This window comes from Trematomus bernacchii, unplaced genomic scaffold (genome assembly GCF_902827165.1).
Source record: "Trematomus bernacchii unplaced genomic scaffold, fTreBer1.1, whole genome shotgun sequence".
NCBI classification, from domain to species: domain Eukaryota; kingdom Metazoa; phylum Chordata; class Actinopteri; order Perciformes; family Nototheniidae; genus Trematomus; species Trematomus bernacchii.
Genome location: NW_022987689.1, coordinates 11282462 through 11305668, shown reverse-complemented (window position 1 = coordinate 11305668; position 23207 = coordinate 11282462). Strand labels below are relative to the sequence as shown.

At 43.3% G+C, this 23207-nt stretch overlaps 1 protein-coding gene across 4 annotated transcripts in view; it reads right to left on the bottom strand.

Moving 5' to 3' along the window:
- Positions 1-22848, bottom strand: part of rnf220a (ring finger protein 220a) — a 163932-nt gene extending 141084 nt beyond the window's left edge. The window contains exons 1-2 of one of the 4 annotated variants that reach the window (XM_034137795.1): positions 22663-22848; positions 8987-10114 (exon numbers count right to left, since the gene is read on the bottom strand). In XM_034137795.1, coding sequence (XP_033993686.1) covers positions 8987-9638 — 652 coding nt within the window. In that variant the 5' untranslated portion in view covers positions 9639-10114; positions 22663-22848. The remainder of the gene's footprint in view (positions 1-8986; positions 10115-22662) is intronic. The other 3 variants (XM_034137794.1, XM_034137799.1, XM_034137798.1) reach the window with 3 other exon arrangements.
- Between the last annotated feature and the right edge of the window lie 359 nt (positions 22849-23207).

Below are 23207 nucleotides of genomic sequence, written 5' to 3'. Positions count from 1 at the left end.
CTTGTGTTTCTTTAGTAACTTCTTTCTCCATTTCCAAATTCACCAACAACAAAGGTCGCTACCTGAGCTCACAGCTGAGGTTTGGAGTGTGTGTGCCTCAGAATGAAAACACCTGAATGAAAGCAGGTGAACTCTACGCTGCGCTAATGCTTTTTAGTTATGCAGCGGCACCGCAGGGTCAACGTGAAGTGTGTTGCGAGCCATCCAAGATACCGAACACACACACACAAGCACATGCGCAAACATCGACACACTCATCCTTTCTTTATCCGCCTCTTTTTCTGAAGTGCGGGCAAATCCGTGATCATCGACTGTTTATGCCTTTAACAAAGCCTGCCGCGTGAATGCAATTTCACACTCGCACACACTAGAGGTACGGGGAATGCTGTGGATAAAACCTGATCAGGAACCGTGATGTTTGGAGACGCCTCACAAGCAAGGGGACTTTTCTTACAATGGACACCCCCCATTTAAATCAATGTTCAAATGGCCTTTTGGTTAGGGCACCTCATGGCTGTCTTTGCTGAAATGTGCTATGAAAAGTGGATCAACATTAGAAAATTCCAAAGGAAATGAAAAGGACACCTTTTTTTTAGACACCGACTTCAATGAGACCTTTGCTGCTACCAGAGTACACTCCCACTATTGAATAGTAAAGATTCTGGTGCATGCAAATGATATGAGCATGCACACACACACATTCACACACACTGTGGCATGCATATCAAACAGCCATTATTGATTAGTTTCACCTTTCTAAGGGACTTTAGAGGCCTTTTTTCGCAGCTGATGCTAAGCTTTGTTCCTCTTGGGATGCAAGTTTTAGTAGCAAGGGGACAGAAATGTGACGATACACACTGATGTCTGAACGCCGACCACAGCTTTCAACTTCGGGGAAAGAATGGTTTCCCTGTCATAAATAATGCGATATTTAAAGATATGTTTCACTTCCAAAAAATCTACAGGTGCAAGGAAGCTCTTATAAAACAAATTAAGTGTGTGCGCAAGCCAGTCCAGCTCTGTGAAGCGACAGTGCGTTAAGAACATCTAACGATCTTGAACCCCCCCTTTCTCTCTTTCACACACACAAACACAAACTGTTCGCTCGCATCATGGCCGCCATCAGCAGGAACCAATCAGATTTGATGAATAATTCAATATTAAAGAGGGTGTGACCAAGACGAGGAGGGGTGTGCTCCACCAAGCAAGTGGGCTTTTTTGGAATCGGGCCTGCTGTTTGTGTGTGTGTGTATATGTGTGTGTGAAAGTGAGAAAAGCAAAAGGGGGAGGCCTGTCACACTAGACTGCATCCACAAACTGGCTGCAGATTAGATTACTGAGGAGAGGAGAGGGGGGTGAGGAGGAGAGAAGGAGATGAGGACAGAATGGAGAGAAGAGAAGGATGGAGGCAAAGGGAAGCTAGGAGGAGAGAAAGTGAGACAGTGGCAGAGTGTGGAGAGGAGAATCTTTAACACATCTGCATTAAGAGGTGTGGAGAAATAAGCTTCTGCCAGACTTGCAGGAACACTTGAAAACGTGAGGGTACGAAATGCAGCATTGTATAATGCAGAATAACATTTTATATCATTTTCAAAATAAGAAGTGGTCTTTGGTAAAGTTAAACCTAAGGACTCTCTTGACTAAGAGGATTGCTACATTAGTGAGGAAGATAACAAATGTTCGAAGCATTCACATATACAAGAAGTTCTCGCAATGGTACAGTATCTCTATATTCACATTTTGTACAACAAAAAAAAAGATCAATGAGATTTCTGTGGCCAAAAAAAATTAAAAAACCTACATATTTTCCAAGAAATCCTCCAAACTACGGGCTGTAGCATGCCATGACCTTATGTGAGCTTGTGTGTGTGTGTGTGTGTGTGTGTGTGTGTGTGTGTGTGTGTGTGTGTGTGTGTGTGTACACATATTAAAAGCTAAATGTGTGTTGTGTTGCCAGGTGTGCTGTGGTTGTATGAGGCTCAGTGGAGTTTTAACGCAGGAGGTTTTATTGGCCAGGCTGACATCACCGGGGGAACAAAGTGGAATTCCGGAACATTACGGACCTGTGTGTGTGTGTGTGTGTGTGTGTGTGTGTGTGTGTGTGTGTGTGTGTGTGTGTGTGTGTGTGTGTGTGTGTGTGTGTGTGTGTGTGTGTGTGTGTTGTGTGTGTGTGTGTGTGTGTTGGTGTGTGTGTGTGTGTGTTTGAAAGAGAGACAGAGAGACTTTCTTTGTGCTACAGGAATTGTATAATGTCCCCCTCCAAGCAATCCGTTTTTAGATCTCCATTGGTGTACATGTTTCTAATTCCTGAATCATGTAAAACAGCAGTGGGAGCAGGTGAAGTATTATGACACTAGAGAAGAAAAAAAAGTCCCATTACAAGAAAAAAAAGGAAACGACTCTTGAGGCTACATAGTATTTTGCGGGGCACCACAGAGGGAATCCTCTCATCTCATCGGCTATCCTCCATTTGCCTTACACCAGCTCCAGTGGCTCATTTGCTTAACCTACTCTTCCACACACACACACACACCACACACACCCACCACACACACACACACACACACACACACACACACCCACAACACACACACACACACACACACACACACACCACACACACACACACACACACACACACACACACACACACACACCACACACACACACACACACCACACACACACACACACACACACACACACACACACACACACACACACACACACACACACACACACACACACACACACACACACACACACACACACACACACACACAGTGATCTGTGTCCAAATGGAGTGGCTGGGCCGACAAAAGGCTCGACAGGAAGCGACTAATCCTTGATCTGCGCAGAACGCAACAATGACCGCAAGACGACTCACACCAAGTGACACACACACACAATTGACAAGGACACACACACACATAGACAATTGATACTTGCCACCCAGTGAGTGAGAAAGGGAGGGGACTTGCTTGAAAGAGAGATGGAAAGAGAATATTTTCACATCCCAATGACTATTGTATTTAACGTTTCTAAAAATCAAAATAATTTGAAACCATCCCCGTGTGAGGAGTGTATGGATCCGATGCATGAGGACTGGTATTGACAGGGAAACAGACACACACTCCTCACCCTGGGGGAGCTGCCAGAAGGGCAGGAGGGCACACACTTGGGGGTAAACAAAGCCACCACAAGTAGGACAGTACCCAATGTGTGTGTGTGTGGGTGAGTGAGTGTGTGTGTGTGTGGCACTCGGTGGAGACTGACAGGGAGGCAACATGAGAGGGACAAGCCTTTTAACATCTGGCTAAGCACTGACAGGAAGACACACACACACACACACACACACGCACACACACACACACGCACACACACACACATACGCACACACACACGGGCAGGCAGGCGAGTCCCAGTCCTAATTATTAGAACACTCTTACTTAACTTAACCCTGCCACTAGACCGTGACAGGCAGAGATGGAAGGGGGGAGAGAGGGGGAGGGAGAGGGGGAGGGAGAGGTGGAGGAGGGCAGATTTTTGTGAGGACATGAGAAGGATGAGCGTTCTATCTCATTGGCTGATTTTGTAACCGTTTACATGCCGTGGCAGGGAAAAAACGCAAAGTAAAAGGACAGAACATTGGTCAAAGCCACCTGCAGAAGCCCCACCCACACAATTTGATTGACATGTGGACTGTGGAAAGTCTAGCACAGAGATCCAAGAGTAATGACTGCTTAGCACTCAAATTGGGAACAAGATTCAATAAGAATATGTTTGTCATCCATTAACATCACTATAATCCATCTTCCCTTTGTGAGAATGTTTATTTTTCAACACTTATCTTTTTTTAAGCTACAACTATTTTGTCTACTCCCTCCCCTCGTAGAAACAACACACGTGACATTAGCTCTGCGGAGAGAAAAAAAGAAGAAACACAGAGTGGAGGCAACGCCAAAAAAAGAACAGAAGAGGAGGATGAAGAGGAGGCCTCTCGTGGTGTGTTTTAACAGCTGTGTGTGATGCACTCTGTTAAATGTCGATGGGAATACGAGAAATAGGTTACGGGGCAAGTTGTAAAGTCTTGGATTGTGACTATTTCTCAACAAGACTTCGTCGGTTTAGGTCAAGGCAGGCGTTTTATGTCATGTGATTTGACTAAAACCAATTAAAAGTAAGCAAATGATGTGTAAAGCTACCTGTCCATGGTGGGCCGTTCAGAATTCCTTTGCTTTTATGTCAGTCCGGCAGATGGGATCTGCATTTCAGCTCCCCATGTCACCATCCTCCCTCTTTCCTACATTTTTTGTCCTTATTGCTTTTATCCTTTCTTTTATCTCCTCCCTCATACCTTCCCTTCTCTCTGTACTGAGAGATGTTGGTTTATTTTCTTTCCCTTCCAGGCATTTCTGTTTCTTTTTGTAGTTTTAAATGCGTCTTCCTGTAGATGTTTGAATCTTACTTTTTTTGGTTGTATTTAGTGTATTTCTTATTTGTGTGTGTAGTCCATTGAAGAGTTGAAAACGAGAATCAAAAGGAAAGGAAGATGAGGAAGCTGGGTTAGGCATTCAGGGTCAGGTTCACAGTAAATCTCTCAGCCTTGTGAATGTGGAGAGCAGGGAGAATGTAAACAAACAGACTACAGCTGTCACACACTCATGAGGAGATGCACACACACACACACGGTGAAGGAGGGACAAAGTGAAGAGAGTAAGAGGCGGAGAAAAAACAAAGATGATGGAACGTGTACCAACACACAAAGCTTCACATTGACACGTCTCGCAAAAACATCAAATCCCCTCCACAAACAAACAAGTGCATTAGAAGGCTGGGGGGGGGGGGGGTGTCATTCGTCAACATTCCCATTAATTCCAATCACACATCCAATAATTCCATTCTCTGTTCCTCTGTAAATGCACAAAAACCCTCCACGGCTTTATTCCTGTGCTTAACCCTTATACAGTAAATGCTAATAGCTTTTACAAGGATATGACATGCACAGTCCTCTTAAGGCATGATGGGGCTTTTATGTGCAGGTTTAGCAGCTGACAGGTTAGCAGGTTTAGTTAAGAGCCAACGTGCCTGCCGGTGCAGAGGGGGGATTTTGGAGGGCTTAGCTCCGAGTAGGCCACTGTTGCTCGGAGTGGCAGGCTTGACAGAACTGCATGCAAGGAAGTTATCATTTTAGTTTTAGTGTGAAGAAGGGATCACCTTCACACCTGGGATTATCTAGCATGAAAGATGATTGGATTGTAATAGGATAGAATTAAAGTACATTTACAAGATGTTAGTGGATGCAAGAAAGGTGAAAAAGTAGCGGTGTTAAGAATCTGCATTACATTCAAGATATGGTCACTTAAATCCTTAAGGACTTTTTTCTTAACTACACTAAGCAGTTCTTCTGTTACAACTTCGCCTGAAATGGAGTTGCAGCGAAGGAACAAATCAACACGAAATAAAAATGACAAACATACCACCTGTAATGCTATTTTAATGCTATCTCAGAAAGGCTAGAGACAATTGCTAACTAATTGGTTGTTGTAGTTTGGTACAAACAAATAGTTCCTTAACATATTACACACTTCACAACGGGCTCTGTGGATTATTTTGAGCCAGGTCATGATTTCTGGGAAATGACGTTGCCATTCAAGTTTTCCAAATGTAGTTTTGGGCCCTTTGAGCAAAACAAGACTGCCTTCTAGTTCCGTTATACTCCAGATAAGTACAACTACGGCCCTATATCTTCAGAACTCACTCCAAAACAATCTAGATGTCTAGCACAAGACGGATTTTGGTGTGAACTGTCCCTTTGAGGCCCTGTTACATTCCATACTGGAAAGTGGACATGCAGGAAGTTCTGTTTCTAAGTGAAAGGCAACATCATCTGTTTGCTGTTAGCTATAATCAGAGGCACATGTAATTCATTTAGTAGAGAGATATCAGCATTTTTATGACAGCTATAAATTACATCCATATAAATAATTAGAACATGATTAAGATACAGATTTATTGGCTGAAATGGCTCAAAGTCCATGAGTCAGACTTACATTTGCAATCTCATCCTTGCAATGGATTGACCCTTGGATATACTAAAAAGATATTGAGAGTTCAGGTGTTTAAAACGTTTGGATTTAAATGTGTTTTATTTTTCTGCTTGCCATTTTATAATTTTCAAACTCCTACCAATATTATTAATTATCTTACCACATAATCTCTGTATGACAAGGTATTATCCGGAGCAATATAAACCCTTTTTTTTCCACGGTGAGACTTTCGAGGGGTATGTGTGAAGCAGCACGAAGGCTGCTAGTTAGCTAATGTGTGTGTGAAGCAGCGAGAGCACTGTTCTCATGGGATTGTACCAAAGTGTTGTTTGTTCTTTACGCCTCCACTGGATAGCCAAAACCAGTGAAGGAGAACCCATAATTCTTTGCTGTGAGCAGTGCCTCTGCACATCCAATTGCATTAGAAGCCTATGGTAGAGATGGAGGCTACTTGTGCCAAGATTTAACCTGATTAGATCCAGATCCAGCCGTTCCAAAAGACAGCACAGGAGCCCCGGACCCATCTCCCATTCTATTTCTGGCCTGTCTTAGTGCTCGCAAATCTGTAGTGATAACATGGCACCAACCACGAATCTATTAAGCTCCAGTGGCTTTTGCTTAAAGTTGCCATAAATGATAAAACACATATTTCAAATGGATGCGAAAAATGTTATATATTAGCATCTAATGAGACTACAATTGGATCTAATTCCTCAGCAATGTTGTCATTTCTTTCTTTGTCTTCTATCTTTGTTCTCGTCCCTTTCCATATTTCACTTCAGATGCTTCTTTGATATCTTTCTCATTCCTCCCCAGCCAGCCACCGGGTGTCATTTTCCCAATTTCCTTTTCTCCATCCCTCCTTTCATCCCTCTCTTTCTCACCCTCTCAGTCTCTTCTGTGGTGGTCTTTGTATCGGATCAGTCTCAGGTCGTCGCCTCTGTCTCTCATGGGTTCCATCAAGGATGCAACCCTCGAACACACACACACACACACACACACACACACACACACACACACACACACACACACACACACACACACACACAACACACACACACACACACACACACACACACACACACACACACACACACACACACACACACACACACACACACACACACACACACACACACACACACACACACACACACACACACACACACACACACCACACACACACACCACACACACCACACACACACACACACACACACACACACACACACACACACACCTTCCAAAAGATATTGAGGAGTGAATTGAAAGTAGTAATATGGTAGTTAAGACAAAAAAAGGAGAGATTAAATGAATTCAAGAAAGGAGTGACATAATGAGGAAGAATAAGAAAGATTTCCTTTTCTCTATTATACACATCTCTGTACTTCTCTCACAATGTGTCACTGAGATCCGATGCAGCTTGTTGACATGTGTAGGAGATGTTGGGGCTCATGCTGAGAGCTGCTTGTGTGTCTGGAAGAGTGTTTGTGGGTTTGTGCTTGGAGCTCTTACAACCCCTCTCCCACCTCCCATTCATTACACGCACACACACACTCACACTACAACACACACTCATTCACAGGGCCTGCCAAGGTTTTGGGTATGTGGGTAAATCTTTTGGCAACAAGGCTGCCAGCGTGGAGCTATGATGAATGCTGATGGCAAAGAGCATGGTCGGTCTCTGAACCAGTCACTTTCACACACCCACCCACCCAACACCCCACCCACACCCACACCCACACACACACACACACACACACACACACACACACACACACACACACACACACACACACACACACACACACACACACACACACACACACCACACACACACACACACACCACACACACACACACACCACACACACACACAAATCAGATTCCCAGTGCGTGAGGGCCAAATGGCATCCTTCCACTGGTGAATGCTAATGTGACCAGTGGAGCTTGTGGGCTTGTGAAACAAGGATAGGGGGAGCCAGGAGAGATGATGACAAGAGAACATAGATGGGATTGTTTATTGGCGTGTGTGATGCTAGTGTGTCAACATTTGCATTATTTTACAAATTGCGGCAAGTTGTACTTTGGTTTTAATTTGAGAGTTAGAATTACATTTGTGTGTGTGTGTGTGTGTGTGTGTGTGTGTGTGTGTGTGTGTGTGTGTGTGTGTGTGTGTGTGTGTGTGTGTGTGTGTGTGTGTGTGTGTGTGTGTGTGTGTGTGTGTGTGTGTGTGTGTGTGTGTGTGTGTTTCAGTGTCTTGCTGTATGGGTTTGGGCATATGTTAGTTTAATTATTATCGTTTTCTGTAGAACAACCCTATAATCTAGGGGTTTAAATTGTTGTTGGATGAGAACTGGAAGTGTTACATTATGTAACTAAAAGAAAATGCATGATTGAAAAGGGATGTGTTAGACCCCTCATTTTACCAAATGTAAAACATATCACTTTGAATCTTACAAGAACAATTTGGGGCTGATTTGTGTTTGCATTGAAGGAGACTTTCACAACAATAATGTGAAAGTATGGGAGTTGAGTGTTTCAATAATGTGTCTCTTACAAGCTATTATTCCATAAAGATGGGTGACAAATATTTATGTAAGAAAAAACCCAACATAAACTTTGTAATTTACAACAAGCCTGGGAAACAGCCTAAAGCAGCTTCCTAGACTTTCGTAGTCTCTAAACTCTACTTCAGGGATGAATACCAATCGTCCAAACCACATTCTCTCAATTTGTGTTTGGATACAATTGGCAAAAAGCAATGTCTAATATCTGGCTCCAAAATGATTGCAAAGACCATTTCATATGATCATATTATTTAGTCATCACTTGCACCCAATTCTGTTATGTTTTTCCTGTCATTTGTCACCCATCTGTATGCACAGTTCAATGCGGTTCTAGTGTCCTTGAGTGCAATGTAAAACATTTACTTACAGCGTTCAATGCGGTCCTCAGGGCTGGAGGAGGTCTCTCGATCAGACAGGAGGCCTGACACAGCGAAGATCTTTTTCCCACTGTCCTCGACGGCTTTCAGGGCGCTGCTGGGAGAACTTCCAGGAGGAATCTGGGAGCCGCCAAAGTCGTACTCTTTCCCCTCTGCATCAGAGTACCGCAGGTGGGGTGAAGCATCTGGATCCAGGCAGCCTTTGAGGCGCTTGGCCGGGGTGAAAGCAGACTGATACGCACTGGGCAATCCGTCCCGATCGTCTGGAGATGCAAAAGGCCTGAAGGCGCCAACGCCGCTGTGATTCAGCATGCTGATTGGCGAGCAATCCAGGTTAGGCGGGGCAAACTGATGATGGAGGTGGAGGAGGGACGGAGGAAAATCCCTGTTTGGGAATCCTGGTGGGACTCCACCCTGGCGGTGGTACATTGATGCAAAAGTATAAGAACCATTGTTAAATGGCAAATGGACATCCTTGTCAACAGACACAGGGACGCCAAATGGACGTGGCTGCTGGCAGGGAATTGAGGCATCTCGAGAAGCTTCAGCAGTGGAGGCCAAGACCATGAGGGCCGGCGAGGCCAGGGGGTTGGGAAGGTAGGAGGAGCTCTCCATCTTGAAAGCTGCCCTGTGGAGATCCATGCTTAAAAAGGGTTTGAAGAATTAAGGGAATCTGGGTTGGAGACCTAAGGGAATTGGCTTTTTAAAGGTTAGGGCTCAGAAAAGAGCTGTTGGTACTAAAGAAATGTATTAGCTAAGAAATCAGCCAATGTCAGTGCTTGTTAACTTGAATTAAATTCATTTCTCTTCAGTGAAGCTAAAGTGAGTTAATCTGTCTCCAGCCAAATGTACTTGAGCTCAGTTCAGTCCAGATCATTCCGTGCCAGGTAGGTGCCGTTGGGTAAAGTCCTTTACACGCTTCACAGTTTGGACGACATCAGTCCTGATTATAAATACAATAATTTGTCAAGATAACGTTCTTCCTCCCAGGTAATATGAAGTAAAGGCCTCCCACTTGAAACGTTTGTTGGACGTGTTACTCAAGCCGGATGGTCGAAGGGGGGGTGGACATCCGTAGGTCCTCAAAGCTGGTTCTTCATCTTCATGTGGTCGCCAAACTGAGGGGACACAAAACACAAAGATTAGTTTCATTTTCAGAGAGCTGCTTTGTTGTTTAGGATTCAAGGGTTTTTCAAAATCACAAAGACCGTCAAGCTGCCCTTTGGGAGATTCTCTCTTTACAGATTACTTGAGATTTCAGCATTTAAAATATATTTTCTGTGCAGACCAAAATTGCCTAAATTTAGCTCAGCCAAATAGTAATTATAATCCCTATGGACACTCTTTCATGTTCAATTTAGACCGCCTTGTCTTTTCTTAATGATAGGTGCTTTCAGAGACAAGAGGCATGCTTTTTCAACTGATAGAGATCAATGTCTTGACCTCAATCTGTTTGTAGTGGGAAGAGCTGAGTGGGAAATGTTTTAATGAAAGAGCGTCTGGTAGCCAGGGATTGAAGTTAAAACCTTTGGGGACACAGTGTTCTTAAGCGGTCACTGTTGTTGAAGCCACAAATTCAGGTCCTCTTGGGAAAAAGTGTCCTCCAGTTGACACTGTTCATGAAATCCTGTAAAGCCCTGCCCTTTGACAAAAAGCCAAGAACTATTTCAAAACCCCAAACTTCTCCCACTTTCCCCTCCCCTTTTCCTCCTGCTCTTTAAAAAACGTCCCCAAACTGTTTCCACATCACATCTTTCCATTCCGATCTCGACAGCCCTCCACATCTCATCTCTTCCCAAATGTCCCCTCCTCGTCCTCCATCCTCCTAATATTCTCCTCCTCTTCCTCTCCTCTTCCTCTCCTCTCCATCCTCATCTCCTCCTCTCATCTCCTTAGCGCTATCTCTCCTTCCTCCCTCCCTCCCTCCCTCCCTCCTCCATCTCAGATCTTGGTCTAAGCCGCTTAGTCCTACCATCTCCCAGGATCTTACTGGACCAGAACCACTTGTCTTAAGATAAGGACACACATGCATGTACACACATTTCACCCACACACACATCTGATAAAAAGCCATGTGGCTCGATGTTCAGCTTGACACCAGAGCCGGTGTCGAGCTATACTCGATGCTACCCCCCTATCTCTTTATCAAACCACTTTTAATTCCCCAATTTTTATCATTCCTCCGTTTATTTTAACATCTCTCCTGTCAATCTCTTCTCCTCTCATCCCTCCATCTCTCCCTCCCTTCCCCGTCTCCCCTGCTCTCTTCTCCCTCGGGTGATTCCGATGGGTGATATCATATCAGACCTCTCCATCTGCCAGCCACGAGCCAGAGGAAATCTGACTGAGTGAATAAATTAGCCGTACTTGACCTCACGACCCCCCCCAGCATCCGTGGCAACAGACTAGAATCTTCTCTCCCGGGGATTAGAGCGGAGCGTTCAATTGGCCGGTCGAAAGAACGCAGAGAGGCAGCCGATAAAACGACAAAATAACGTTTCAGAGATTTTTATCCCCAAAGGGCAATTTGAAGGTGGCTGGCACGTTAGGCGTCCAATATGTTAAAGATTTTAAGTAGGTGAAGATGTGCTTGTCGTACATAAATGATTGTGTGCATCGTTCTGGATTTTAATAACAAAAATCAGATCGGCTTACATGCAAATAGGTTATCATGAGTAATTGTACTTCATTTGATTAAATCAGATAACATTAAATGCCACGGGGTAAAATGTTGGTTATATTATCATAAAAGTCACCGCTGCCATCAGAAAAATTCAAGACCAATATAACTTGAAAGGTCAAACTTGAAGTCATGTGCACACGTACATAAACACACAACAAACACAGTATCAAGTAGCGGGCCACTCTAGACGAGCTTCAAAGCTATGTTGACGACCAGCCAACATCAAAGGAGAAACTCCCTGGGAAATGAAAGGAGAAAATCTTTTATAGCTATCAGCTGTCCACAACACTCATTCAAATCAATTTCCAAACCTGATCTGGGCTTTGGCACGCTCCCCCACCTCCCACACACACAAAGCAACAACTGCCAAGAGAGAGGGGAAAGGGCCCAGAGACAGAGAGAGATGGGGAGATGTGAGATGTTTTACATTACCGCAAATGTACAGTAGACTACTGTGGAGTGTTGAGAACGGCTTACGCTAACACGCCTCTGGTCTGGTCTGGAATCACATTACCCCCTTCTCTTCCTCCTCTGCCTCATCAGCCTATCTACCGCAATCCATCCCAGAATTAGCACCTTAAAAATGTAGCCATGACAAAACTTTTCTTTTTCTTTCTCCCCATCCCTTTCTCTGTCTATCAGTTTCCTCCCTCTCCTCCTCACCCTCTCTTGAGCTTTCTCACTTTCTCTGCCGGTGTCCTCTCTCTGTTCCCGTTGTATATCAGATCACACTTTCTCCTGTATAACCTCTAAAGTAGGAGTGTGTCTGAGGTGTTGATAGCGAGGTAATACACTGATAAGTACCGGGATATTTCAATTTTATTATCATTACCCAGCAGGCCGAGGGGCGGCGAGTAAAGGGCCGCCAACGCGAAGCAGCCAATCCAATAAGAGGACACTCGATATTCCCTTACAGGCCAGAACTAGAGAGGAGAGGAGAGGAAACAAGGAGGTGGAGAACAGAGGATGAGGAAACAATAGGAAATAAGAGAAGAGGATAGGAAACAATCAGATGAGAATAGAGGAAACAAGAGGAAAAGCGAGGAGACGGGAAAGGAAACAAACAGAGGACATGAAGCAAAAAGAGCAAAAGGGAACAGGATGGGAAAAGAGAGAAACAACGGACAAGAAAGATAAGGAGATGCAAGGAGAGGAAATAAGGAAAGGAGAGGAGAGAAGAGGGTGTGATATCAGAGCAAAGGGTACACATCTCATCTCCCTGGGTGATTGACACAAGCTGGCGTCCTTCTGGCCTTGTGTGCATATGTGACACACACATTAACACACACATACATGCACATGTGTGTGTGGGGGCCTGGTTAAACTGATACCATGGAGCCTTTCAATTGTCTCCCTGTATTTTAGGTTTTCTATTTGCTTTTGTAAGGATGCTTTCACCTATGCAAAACATTATTCTGTGTGTCATTTCAACTACACTTGTGAAACGACACCGTTAAAAGTGTCATACAGCTTCCAGAAGTAAGTGATGTTTCTCACCTTATCTCTAAAACAACAATCATAATTCCGGATGACATGCACCTATGCATGTCATCAATATACAAGCGCAATTACATCTAACGCGCACACGCATAATGTCACTCGGTGCCACTTACAATCCCATTTGCCACCGAGGGATACCACCCACACATTGTTTGACACCGGGTATATGCATTTTATAATAGAAAATGTCACAGGGGAACATTTACCACGCTGTCATAATTTGATTACAGTGTGCAAGAATGATACAGCTGTCGGCGCGATATTAAATACAAACAGCGAGGAGGGCTTTTCACGTCAAATCTGCACTTTAAGTGACAGTGTCATGCCAGTCTGCAAAATTGCAGTGTCAACAACAATGTGTTTTAACATCATTCTGAAAGGGAGTTTGACTCGGGAAATATGAGCTACTGAGAGGGGGGCTGCGGGAGAAGTCACAGATTCTACGAGAAAATAATTTGTAAATGTGGTCATGAACGTTATTATTGTTCTTTAAGAATAATGATAGGATGTTATTTGCTTGTTGGAGAGCTCAGGGAAAGGATTTCCGGGGTTGAGGACGTTTTGATGGTGGTATTACAGATGCAAAACATCATATTAGGCCTCCCATGACAAGAAAAATGGTGGTGCTCCTATGTAAAGTCCTGGATCCAGAAACATAGGATCAGAAAAGTGGAAGGGGAACAAAGGGATACAAATAACTACACTGGTGACAAAGAGCACTTGTTTTATCGAAGCCTTCCTTTTTTGTTGACTGGTCGGAATAAATATTGTTCTTGCATGGCTGCTTTGAGTGTGTAACCGATGCTTTGGCTGTGCCAACACGATGCTGAAACTTGTCAACTCGAGTTTTCCAGTTTGTCTGCTGAGTTTTGGAGAGGAACGAAAAGGAATCCAATTTTGGATATAAAAATGTCTTGTCGACTGTGACTGGTGTGTGTGTGTGTGTTTGACTGTCGAGGCTGTCGGGAAGTAAAGCAGTCGAAGTTGATTTTTTCTCTTTTTTTTAATGGAGACATAGAGAAAGGAGTCAAAACCGCAGGCCTGTCTAAATGTCTGTGTGTGTGTGCACGTGTGTGAGAGTATGGGCACACACTTCCCGGTCCATGGGTTTATATTTAGAGATTGTTGACAGGCGTGAAAGTGCCACTTTTACATTTTATGCCACTCTTAAATTCTCTCACACATCACTCATACATACCGGATAAGGTTTAGATAACTTTGAAACTAGAGTTACCTAAGTGCATGAAAAACTATGTTAATACATGATTCCCAAAAGAGATTTAGATAATAAGCAGAAATTTGAAGCTTGTAGTGTTAAAAAGAAAACTCTCCCAAGAACAAAATGTTCACAGCCAAAAAGGCCTGAAACTCCTGTAAAACATTATAGCTATTAAAGTTTACCCTCAGCCTCTGCAATGTTTTTACTCTACGATTTCTTACTCAACTCAGGTAGTTACAGAACTGTGCTTTTTAACCACTCCAAAAAATCAACCACATAAACATTTATGGGAAACCATCAACGTCCTGGATCATCAACAGAGCAAGTTACATGAATGCAGTATTTGGATTATTAAATATCATTGGAAAAATGTATTATTGGAAAAAATGAATGTTCAATCTCAGCAGCCGCTATTGTAAAAGCCCTAATCTTATGCAGCTCACATGCAGTCCATAACATAACATTGCCTCAAAAGACGTTGCTTAACATTTTTTACGAAAGAACAAAAGAAAGATATAGGAATATAACACTTTTTGTTCCACTGCAATAAGGAATCATTTCACCAGCCAACAGACACTGAAAACACTGCTATTTAAAAACAATGCAGTCAAATATTAAATATTAGCCGCCAGGACAGTCGGAGAGACAGAGAAATTAAACTGTCCGCAGTGTGTGCGTGTGTGCTTTTTGAGCATAAGAACCATGAGCTGACCCACACACAGGCCCACTCTGTATGCCAGACGGACTGCAGTGTGTGTGCGTCAGTCGGTGTGTTCGTGTCTGTGTGTGTTTGCTGATGTCCGATGCAACAGTCGATACTATTGAAATCTACTCATTCATGTCTGGCCATGAGGCAAAGCTCAAATGTCCTTGTGAATAAGAATCACACCCATTTATCTCCCTCCTACTCCCCCTCTCCCACTTCCCCCCTCTCGTATTATTTGTCCTTGTCTTAACTTTCAGCTGTAAAACCCTAATTTAGTTCCCAAATGCCTTCCAAATATCCAATCTCATGTTTCTATCCTTTCTTTCGCCTCTCTCCGATATGAAATCTGTCACCAGGTTATTTGCCTCAGCCACACAGCTGCGGCATATCGGGAGAAATATGCATCGGTAGTGAAAAATATTACAAAGATTTGATATTATACAGACACACACATCATCCCGAGGTGGATAATGGCACTCGGGCAATATTCAGCAACAAAATCAATAAGGATTGGACAAGCTTGCGCGAGTGACCGTGCAAGCTTTGTGCAGCAGTCAACTAACAACGAATATATTTTGTAGAATGTGTTACTTAACATACTTCATTTGTGTGTGTGTTTTTTTTAAAAGATTAAAAGGACATCTTTCTTTCCCAGACTCATTCCCTGTGACATTCATGCAATACTTCCTGGAGAAAAAGCAAGAGGATTTACTTCTCAAATAAGCCTTTGTGATTTCCGAGACAGAGTCATGGCCAGCAGACAAAAATCATCCTGGAAGTGGGCCCTGACCTGTGGCAGGGATTTCTATTCATGGCAGCACCAACGAGGCCCAGTTCAGTGGGGCCAGCTAATTCCTGGTACAGACCAGGCTAAATGGGAAAAGCACACCATTCCATTGCTCATATTTTTGGATCATGGGACAACCAAATCCCAGCATCTTTTGTTTCCCTGAAATGTCATTATATAGACTTAATTTGTATTATTTGGCTCACTTCAGGTACAGCAATATCGGCCTGTATTCTGGACATAGTAACATTCAGAATGTCACACCTTTTGTAATTCGAAAGACAGTTATGCCTCCTAAAGAGTCGCAAAAATAACTATTTCTAATCACAGAAAGCAGCCCTAAATTACTTTATGTTGCTTAATATCTAACAAGAGAATACCCCAAGATACAACTTGGAAGAAAACATTTTTATGTGCTGCAATTAATCTGGATGCCTTGAGCTGCAACACTGAGCTAAATGGAAGCCAGAAAAGACACTAAAAAAGCCGACAATCTGCTCTTAAGCCTGAAATGTGTCCGTTTGTAACAAAGCCATAATACTTAATACCGTATTATACTTTTCATAGACAAGGCACGCACACACAAAAAACGTACAAGCCTGACAGATGACACCAGTGTGTCTCCGCTGACCGACAGGTGACGGAGCTATCTGTCCTGCAGGAGTGTGATGAGTGTGTGTGTGTGTGTGTGTGTGTGTGTGTGTGTGTGTGTGTGTGTGTGTGTGTGTGTGTGTGAGTGTGTGAGTGTGTGAGTGTGTGGTGTGTGTGTGTGTGTGTGTGTGTGTGTGTGTGTGTGTGTGTGTGTGTGTGTGTGTGTGTGTGTGTGTGTGTGTGTGGCACCAGCCACCCTGCTATGACTCTTTATTGCTGTGCTGTGCCGGCGTGTACAACAGCAGCCACTAATCTCACTGGCTGGCAGGCAGACAGGCGGCTGGCTGGCCGGTGTGTACTACAGGCTAGTGCAAGCCAATTAGCTCAAGTTTAACAAGGGAAAAAAAACGGTTGCCAGGTACACTGCTTTCACTCACAGATTCCGCAGTAATAATCCTCTATTGTGGAGTTAATAACAATAATAAGAACATCTTTAATCCCTGTCGGGAAATGACGTGTCTAGCATGGAGGCCAAACGTCAGAGGATGCTCGACCAACAACTACATATTTTACTTCTCAAAAGGCTGATCTTACAGCATGAATATCAAACTGCCCTGTGTGTGGTCATGCAGATGCATAAAGGTGCGTGTGTGTGTGTGTTTATGCATCGCTGGGTTAGATCAGGCTGCATGGATCAGTCTCCCGTCTGGATGCCCGGCTGGCTGCACGGGGTAAAATGATAAGTAGGCTACACAAATACTGCCTATCTGCAATCGATGGTTGCAAATGCACCAACAGTGTCTTCTGGGGAGGTGTGAGAGGAAAGGGGGAGGGAGGGGTGGAGATATTAGCTTATTTTCCAAGCAGGGAGCTTGTGATCCGGCTCACGGTGTAATTGACGATTCGAGGAGGGGAGGTGGGGGAAACCTGAGAGAGATATGATGTGGCGGCGGGGGGTAAAGGGGGATGGACGCAGAGAGAAAGAGACACGGAGCAATATGGAGAATAGAAAGTATCTGACATCCGACACAACTCCTCTCCCCCGCCATTAGGCTAATTCTTTGACTTTCTCTTGTTGCCGATCGCGTCTCCGACTGATATTTCCCCCTGTAACGGCATTACCAGTGGCTGCCTTCTCCAATGCAATCAAACCATTTAACACGGCGCTGCATCCCCTACTGTACATGGACTGATTTCCTTCCGATAGAAAACGACTGGACATGAGCTACTCCGCTTTCCTGTCATCAATAAAAGGAATAACTGGCTCTGCTTGCATATTTGCAGTCAGGAGGATTCTTATCTGCTTTTGTTTGTAGGAAATAATCATGTCTTTAAGATCAATTAGGGAAATAAAGATTTTTGTTTTGAAGTCCATATATTTTCTAAAATATGACAAGAGGATAGGATGCTTCATATAATTGTATACTACTTGTTTTATCTGGTAAAATACGTAGAAATCTCGCTAATTCACATTTAAATTACTTTGAATAGTCAAAAAGTTAAGAAATGTCGAAATGTCTTCAAAAAGTGACAAAAATAATGAAAGGAATGCAGTCTAAATATTAGACATGGAAGTAATGGTGTGTGAAAAATGCAAAAATGTAACTTTTGTTGCAGGGCTAAAACAACAAATCAATCAGAATTGCCTCAAAACACAATGTGCGTGGCGGACAGGCTGCAATTTCCATTGAGGGAATAAAAAAGAAGACAGCATTTGGTTGGTTTCGATAAGCGAGACAGCCCTAAATGATTGCATCCGGCTCCTCGCACTCAATTACGGTGATTATAGCAGCGATAACGAGACAACAATGACAGAAAGTTTTTTGGGATGCACACCGAGCAGCACGCGCGTCCTCTCCGAGGTGAGCCGCTCCCGAGTCTGCGCGTGTTCAAACACTTGTTATTTACCGGCGACGCGTTTATTTCAATTACCGTCTGCATGTCAAATTAGCTCTGCGTATGTAGTGTTTATTAGCACAACAAAATAATAAAGCACACGCAGAGGAAAGGGAGGGGTGGGGGGCGAATGTAGAAAAAAAAGGGGAGGGGGGGGAGAAGTTGCTTCTGCTTTTAATAAAGAATGAGGAATTAGTGCATATTGATAGGACTTAATAGACCGAGGGGGGTCATCAAACTCGCGACTGAGCGATCCATGGTTAATTTACTATCGGTGTCATGTTATGGGAGGGGGGAGAAGAGGGGGTTGGGGGGTATAAGGCGCGCGACGTGACGCCTTAATATACTTTTCAAAAATGTTGAAAAGGCCCAAATACATATAGGAAATATACAGGAGGGGGAACATGTGGAAACGGGAGAGGTTTTTTTTCATATGAAGGTGACGGTAAATAAAACTTGCAACAGAAATCCTCTCCAACATTAAAACAAAACTTGTTTTAATTCTCTAATAAAACATCCTGATCTGATGAATAGGATTTTGAAGCTCCTCGCTAGCCACTTAATGATTATCTACGTGGCGATAAAAGCGAGAGTTAACTGGTTTCCTGATAATTAAGCAGGTGGGAGGATTTTCGTGAGTGTGTCTCCCGGACGTGGAGCTTCTTCGGAGCCAAATTAAAATAAACTTCTCTCCCTGCGGCCATCGATCCAGCAGAAGAGGTGTGAAATGGACATTAATTTTAGTTCACTTCTCGCTGCGCAAAGGAGGGGAGCATGGAGAGATCAATGGCGGGCAATAACAGCTGACTGCTGAGAGGGGGAGAGAGAGAGAAGGGGGGAGGGAGTGGTGGAGGGGGGTGAATCGAAAACGCTGACAAATAAATCATCTTTTGCTACTTTAACTCCAACCTCGACACTTTTCCCCCCTCTTCTTTACGCCTATACAGACTACTCCTTTGGGAAGGTTAGAGAAAGAGATGAGGCCTAAATGAGGAAGTGAGGAAAACACAGACATGGGGAGAATTAATCAAATATAGAGGGTTGAATTGGTTGAGAAAACAAATGTGCATTATGCCTCGTTTGGTAGGCTACTTGAATGTGTCAAACCATTACAAAAATATATAGTTAATATTATAGTTGAAAATGGGCATCGTTAATGTGATTTATATCTGTGTAATCCCAAGGCTCCGAATAAATAATTAATAATACCGAACAGACTGTAACGCGAATGGAAAGCTCATATTTAGACATTCCTAAAATCAAAAATCAGACTTCTACAACCTATCAAAGAAAAATATCAAGCTGTTCTAATCGCGTTTAAATGTGGAGATGAAACAAGCGGCGGCCTGTAAATCACTAACATAAAATAAAGAAACTGAAAAAGTGTTTCATCACTCTAGATTACAGCAACACCTCAAAACATGCTTAAATAAATCGGAATATAATCATGTGTATGAGGAAAAAATCAGGCTTGAATTTGTCTTAATTAATAATAAACAGCGTCCTATTTAAATGCTCGTTTAAATACATTGTAAGCAATGGGCCAGAAATCTATCCGTCAAATCGCTCCGATGTGTTCTCATTAACATATCATTAAATACATAGCAACTAAATATCAATTTCAATTTATAAAACCGCGTGTAAACATTACAAATATATATGAAATAAAGCTAGACTCTGCATTACATTAATCATCTAAATTATTGATCCAATGAATGCATAGTGATGTGTGTCATATAGAGGAATGGGCTGTGTATCATCGCCTTTAATGGAGAAATGACATGTTTCATTTACGGATAATGAGGCTACAGGTGCTCGCCTTTCTTCATCAGCAAAATGGTGTTAATAAGAAATGTGCAAAACATAAACTTCCCGGAAACAAATCGCCATGTATTTACTGTATTTGATGAAATTAAAATGTGGGCATTTTGTTCCTGTAATTTATCCATTCCCGTCTAATTTCCCACTTTTAAAGATAATTATTGCTCGCTAATGTGCGTTTGTAAGAAAGGAAAGGGCTCGGCTGGTCGTTAGAAGTGAAGGGTTGGTTGATCTGACCAATCAATACAATCAATTGGAAGTCATTCATCGCAAGGGGTTTCACTGAATCTGGGATTTGGAGTTTGGGATTTTTCAGGAACTATAATTCAATCTTCACAGTGTGTTGAGTTCAATGACCCGCCTCGGGGTACACCTTCGCTCCAAAAGTGTGTTTTTACGCGCTATTTATTGCTGGCAATGAGAGGACTTTTCAACTTGAAAATTACTACTAATAGGTCCGCTGCGTTTTTCCCACACTTGGAATTTTATTATTCCCTGGTCTGGGTGTTTTGTGTGGCAGTGCGCGTTGATCCGGGCGAGACTGCTCACTTGTTTGCTTCAGTGAGGTCGTTCCAAAACCAAACCAAAAATACATTTAAAAAACCGACATGCATGTGATAAAGAAATGTTGAACACACACGTAGAGAACTAAAACAGGGAACATAAATAGTGGGAAAATGTGTCTATAAAAGATCAGAAGTTATGAGTCCAACTGACAAAAGAAATAAAAAGAAAGTCGATTTCATCCACGATTTTCATTGTATACACCCGTAACACCGAAGAAGAACTTCCTTAACAACAAAAAAGAAGATACAAAAACCAAAACGAATGTCCTGCCATGACTATTTGAAAATAAAAAGAGGAACTATACCTAAAAATGAAAGAAAAAAACTCTTATTATAAAAGGCGTGGGAATTTCATTGTTTTTATAATTATTCTGTTAAAATAAATAATCCAGTCTTCACGGTAGAATGCCGAAAAGGTAAATGAAAAGTGGATGTTGTATCCGGTGGATCGACGCAGCAGCAGCGGGACTTGGCGCTCCGGGAAGCCGATTTTGGCTCACTGTGCTCGGCCATGAAGCTGGAAGGCCCCCGGGACTTCCGCTGGCTGGGCGCTGCTTATTTAGGGGGAGCATGTAAATTATAGTGGCTCCCTAGTTAACAGGTGTTTCCCAACTGTGTGCAGACTTGTGTGTGTGTGTACGTGTACGTGCACGCGCATGCTACGCAGCGAGTCGTCTTTCTTTTTGAATTGAAGCCGTCTGTTTCTCTTTGAGACAAACTGAGAATAATTTGTTTCGCATTTAAGGACTTGATTTCACACACGCTTATGGGCGGAGGTTTTTCTGTACAAAAACGTTTGCATTATTTTCCCTTCTACTTTCCATTTTTGTTCTTTTTCACAATGCTTTAGTAATTGCATTTTTTATTTTAATTTGCCTACAGTCACAGTTGGATGAAGAAAAGTAGACCCGGGGATAAAACACACATTCGTTTATGAAAATGATATCAGTATGGTTGTGGTCCATTGTAACGGATTCATTTAAATCAGGCTCATCAGAGGCTTTATAGACCCCAACTATCAGGGCCATAATGCGGTTTAAGCCTCATGTCCTCACCCTTATGAGCACTTTATTGCTGCAAAGCAACAGTAACTTTCACTGAAAACCAGCGATGGAATTATACAGGCAGCTATAACCACTACAGCCTTCGTGTGAACAACTAAAACTAAAACTCAACTTTTAAATAAAAACAATCAGTGCAGGCCTGCCGACTAACGTTCATTTGTCAGGAGCAGCATATTGAGAATGATTTGGTAGCTCTGCGACAGTAATAAATATTATTTTCCCTGAGGCTGTGATTCAATTTGTAATTATTGTCCGTTAATGTTTGAGAATAATTAACGGATCTAATCATTAATTCTGAAATATATAACTCTCCTTCATCATAAGTAATATCAAGATGAATATGAAGAGTTGTAGATAGTTTAAATATCGGTTGCAGAGTGTGGCCGTGCAGGACCTGTAATGTAATATCGCTTGCTAATCTATGTTAATGGTAATGGCATGGACACACGCACTATACTGAACAATTCAAGTGCGTGTCAAGAAACCACTTTCTTGTTTGGGAACGTCTAATAAACACGCACACGCGTGCATACCACTCCAGAGACATACACTTATGTAAACGTACACGCACAGAGGCGTGAAAGTCCGAGTCCAAACGCAGACAGACCGTTCCGTGACTTTTTCTAATTATTTATTTATATGTAAACGCGTGGAAACGCCACCGCGAGCAGCGACCAAAGCGTAAAATCCCGGAGAAAGTTTATTGAGAGGACTCGAAATCCGCTTCCAAACCAGAAAGAAGCCGCGGGACGCAAGCAAGGTGTGGAAACACAAACTGAGAGCTTCAAACCTAACCAAACAACAACAACAAAAAGCCAGTCAGTGTTACTCACCTCGCCGTGGCAGAATCCGCTTCTTTACCAGACGACTCCTCGGTTTCCGGCTTCTTCTTTTTTTATCCTCACAACAAACCGAAAACTTTTTTCTGCGGGGTGGGAATATCAGTAGCAGTGGCCCTTCTGGCTCTTGCGCAGCAGCACCGGAGATAACGGGAGGCGCTTTGTGGAAGCAAAAGTAGTTAACACCTCCCTGTTAGGTTACCAAAGCGCAGCCAGAGAGGAGGACAGAGAGAGAGCGAGGGAGGGAGTGAGAGAGAGAGGCTGACTTTCCACAAACACAGTGTAAAGTGGGTATCAATAGCGCAATCGCGCGTGCAGCCCCTCCGCTGGAACACCGAGAGGGACGATCAGTGAGAGGAGAGGGGAGTGAAGCCGGGGAGGGAGGCAGGATCGCAGAGATGGTGGCAGGCAGTGGTGGCGGTGGTGTGAGGGGAGCAGGAGGAGGAGGGGGGAGTGGGGGTCTCACAGTGCTCAACGGCGACGTGTGTGAGGCTGGGAGCCGGGCTGCGCGAGGCTGAGCTGGGAGTGTGGGGGTGGAG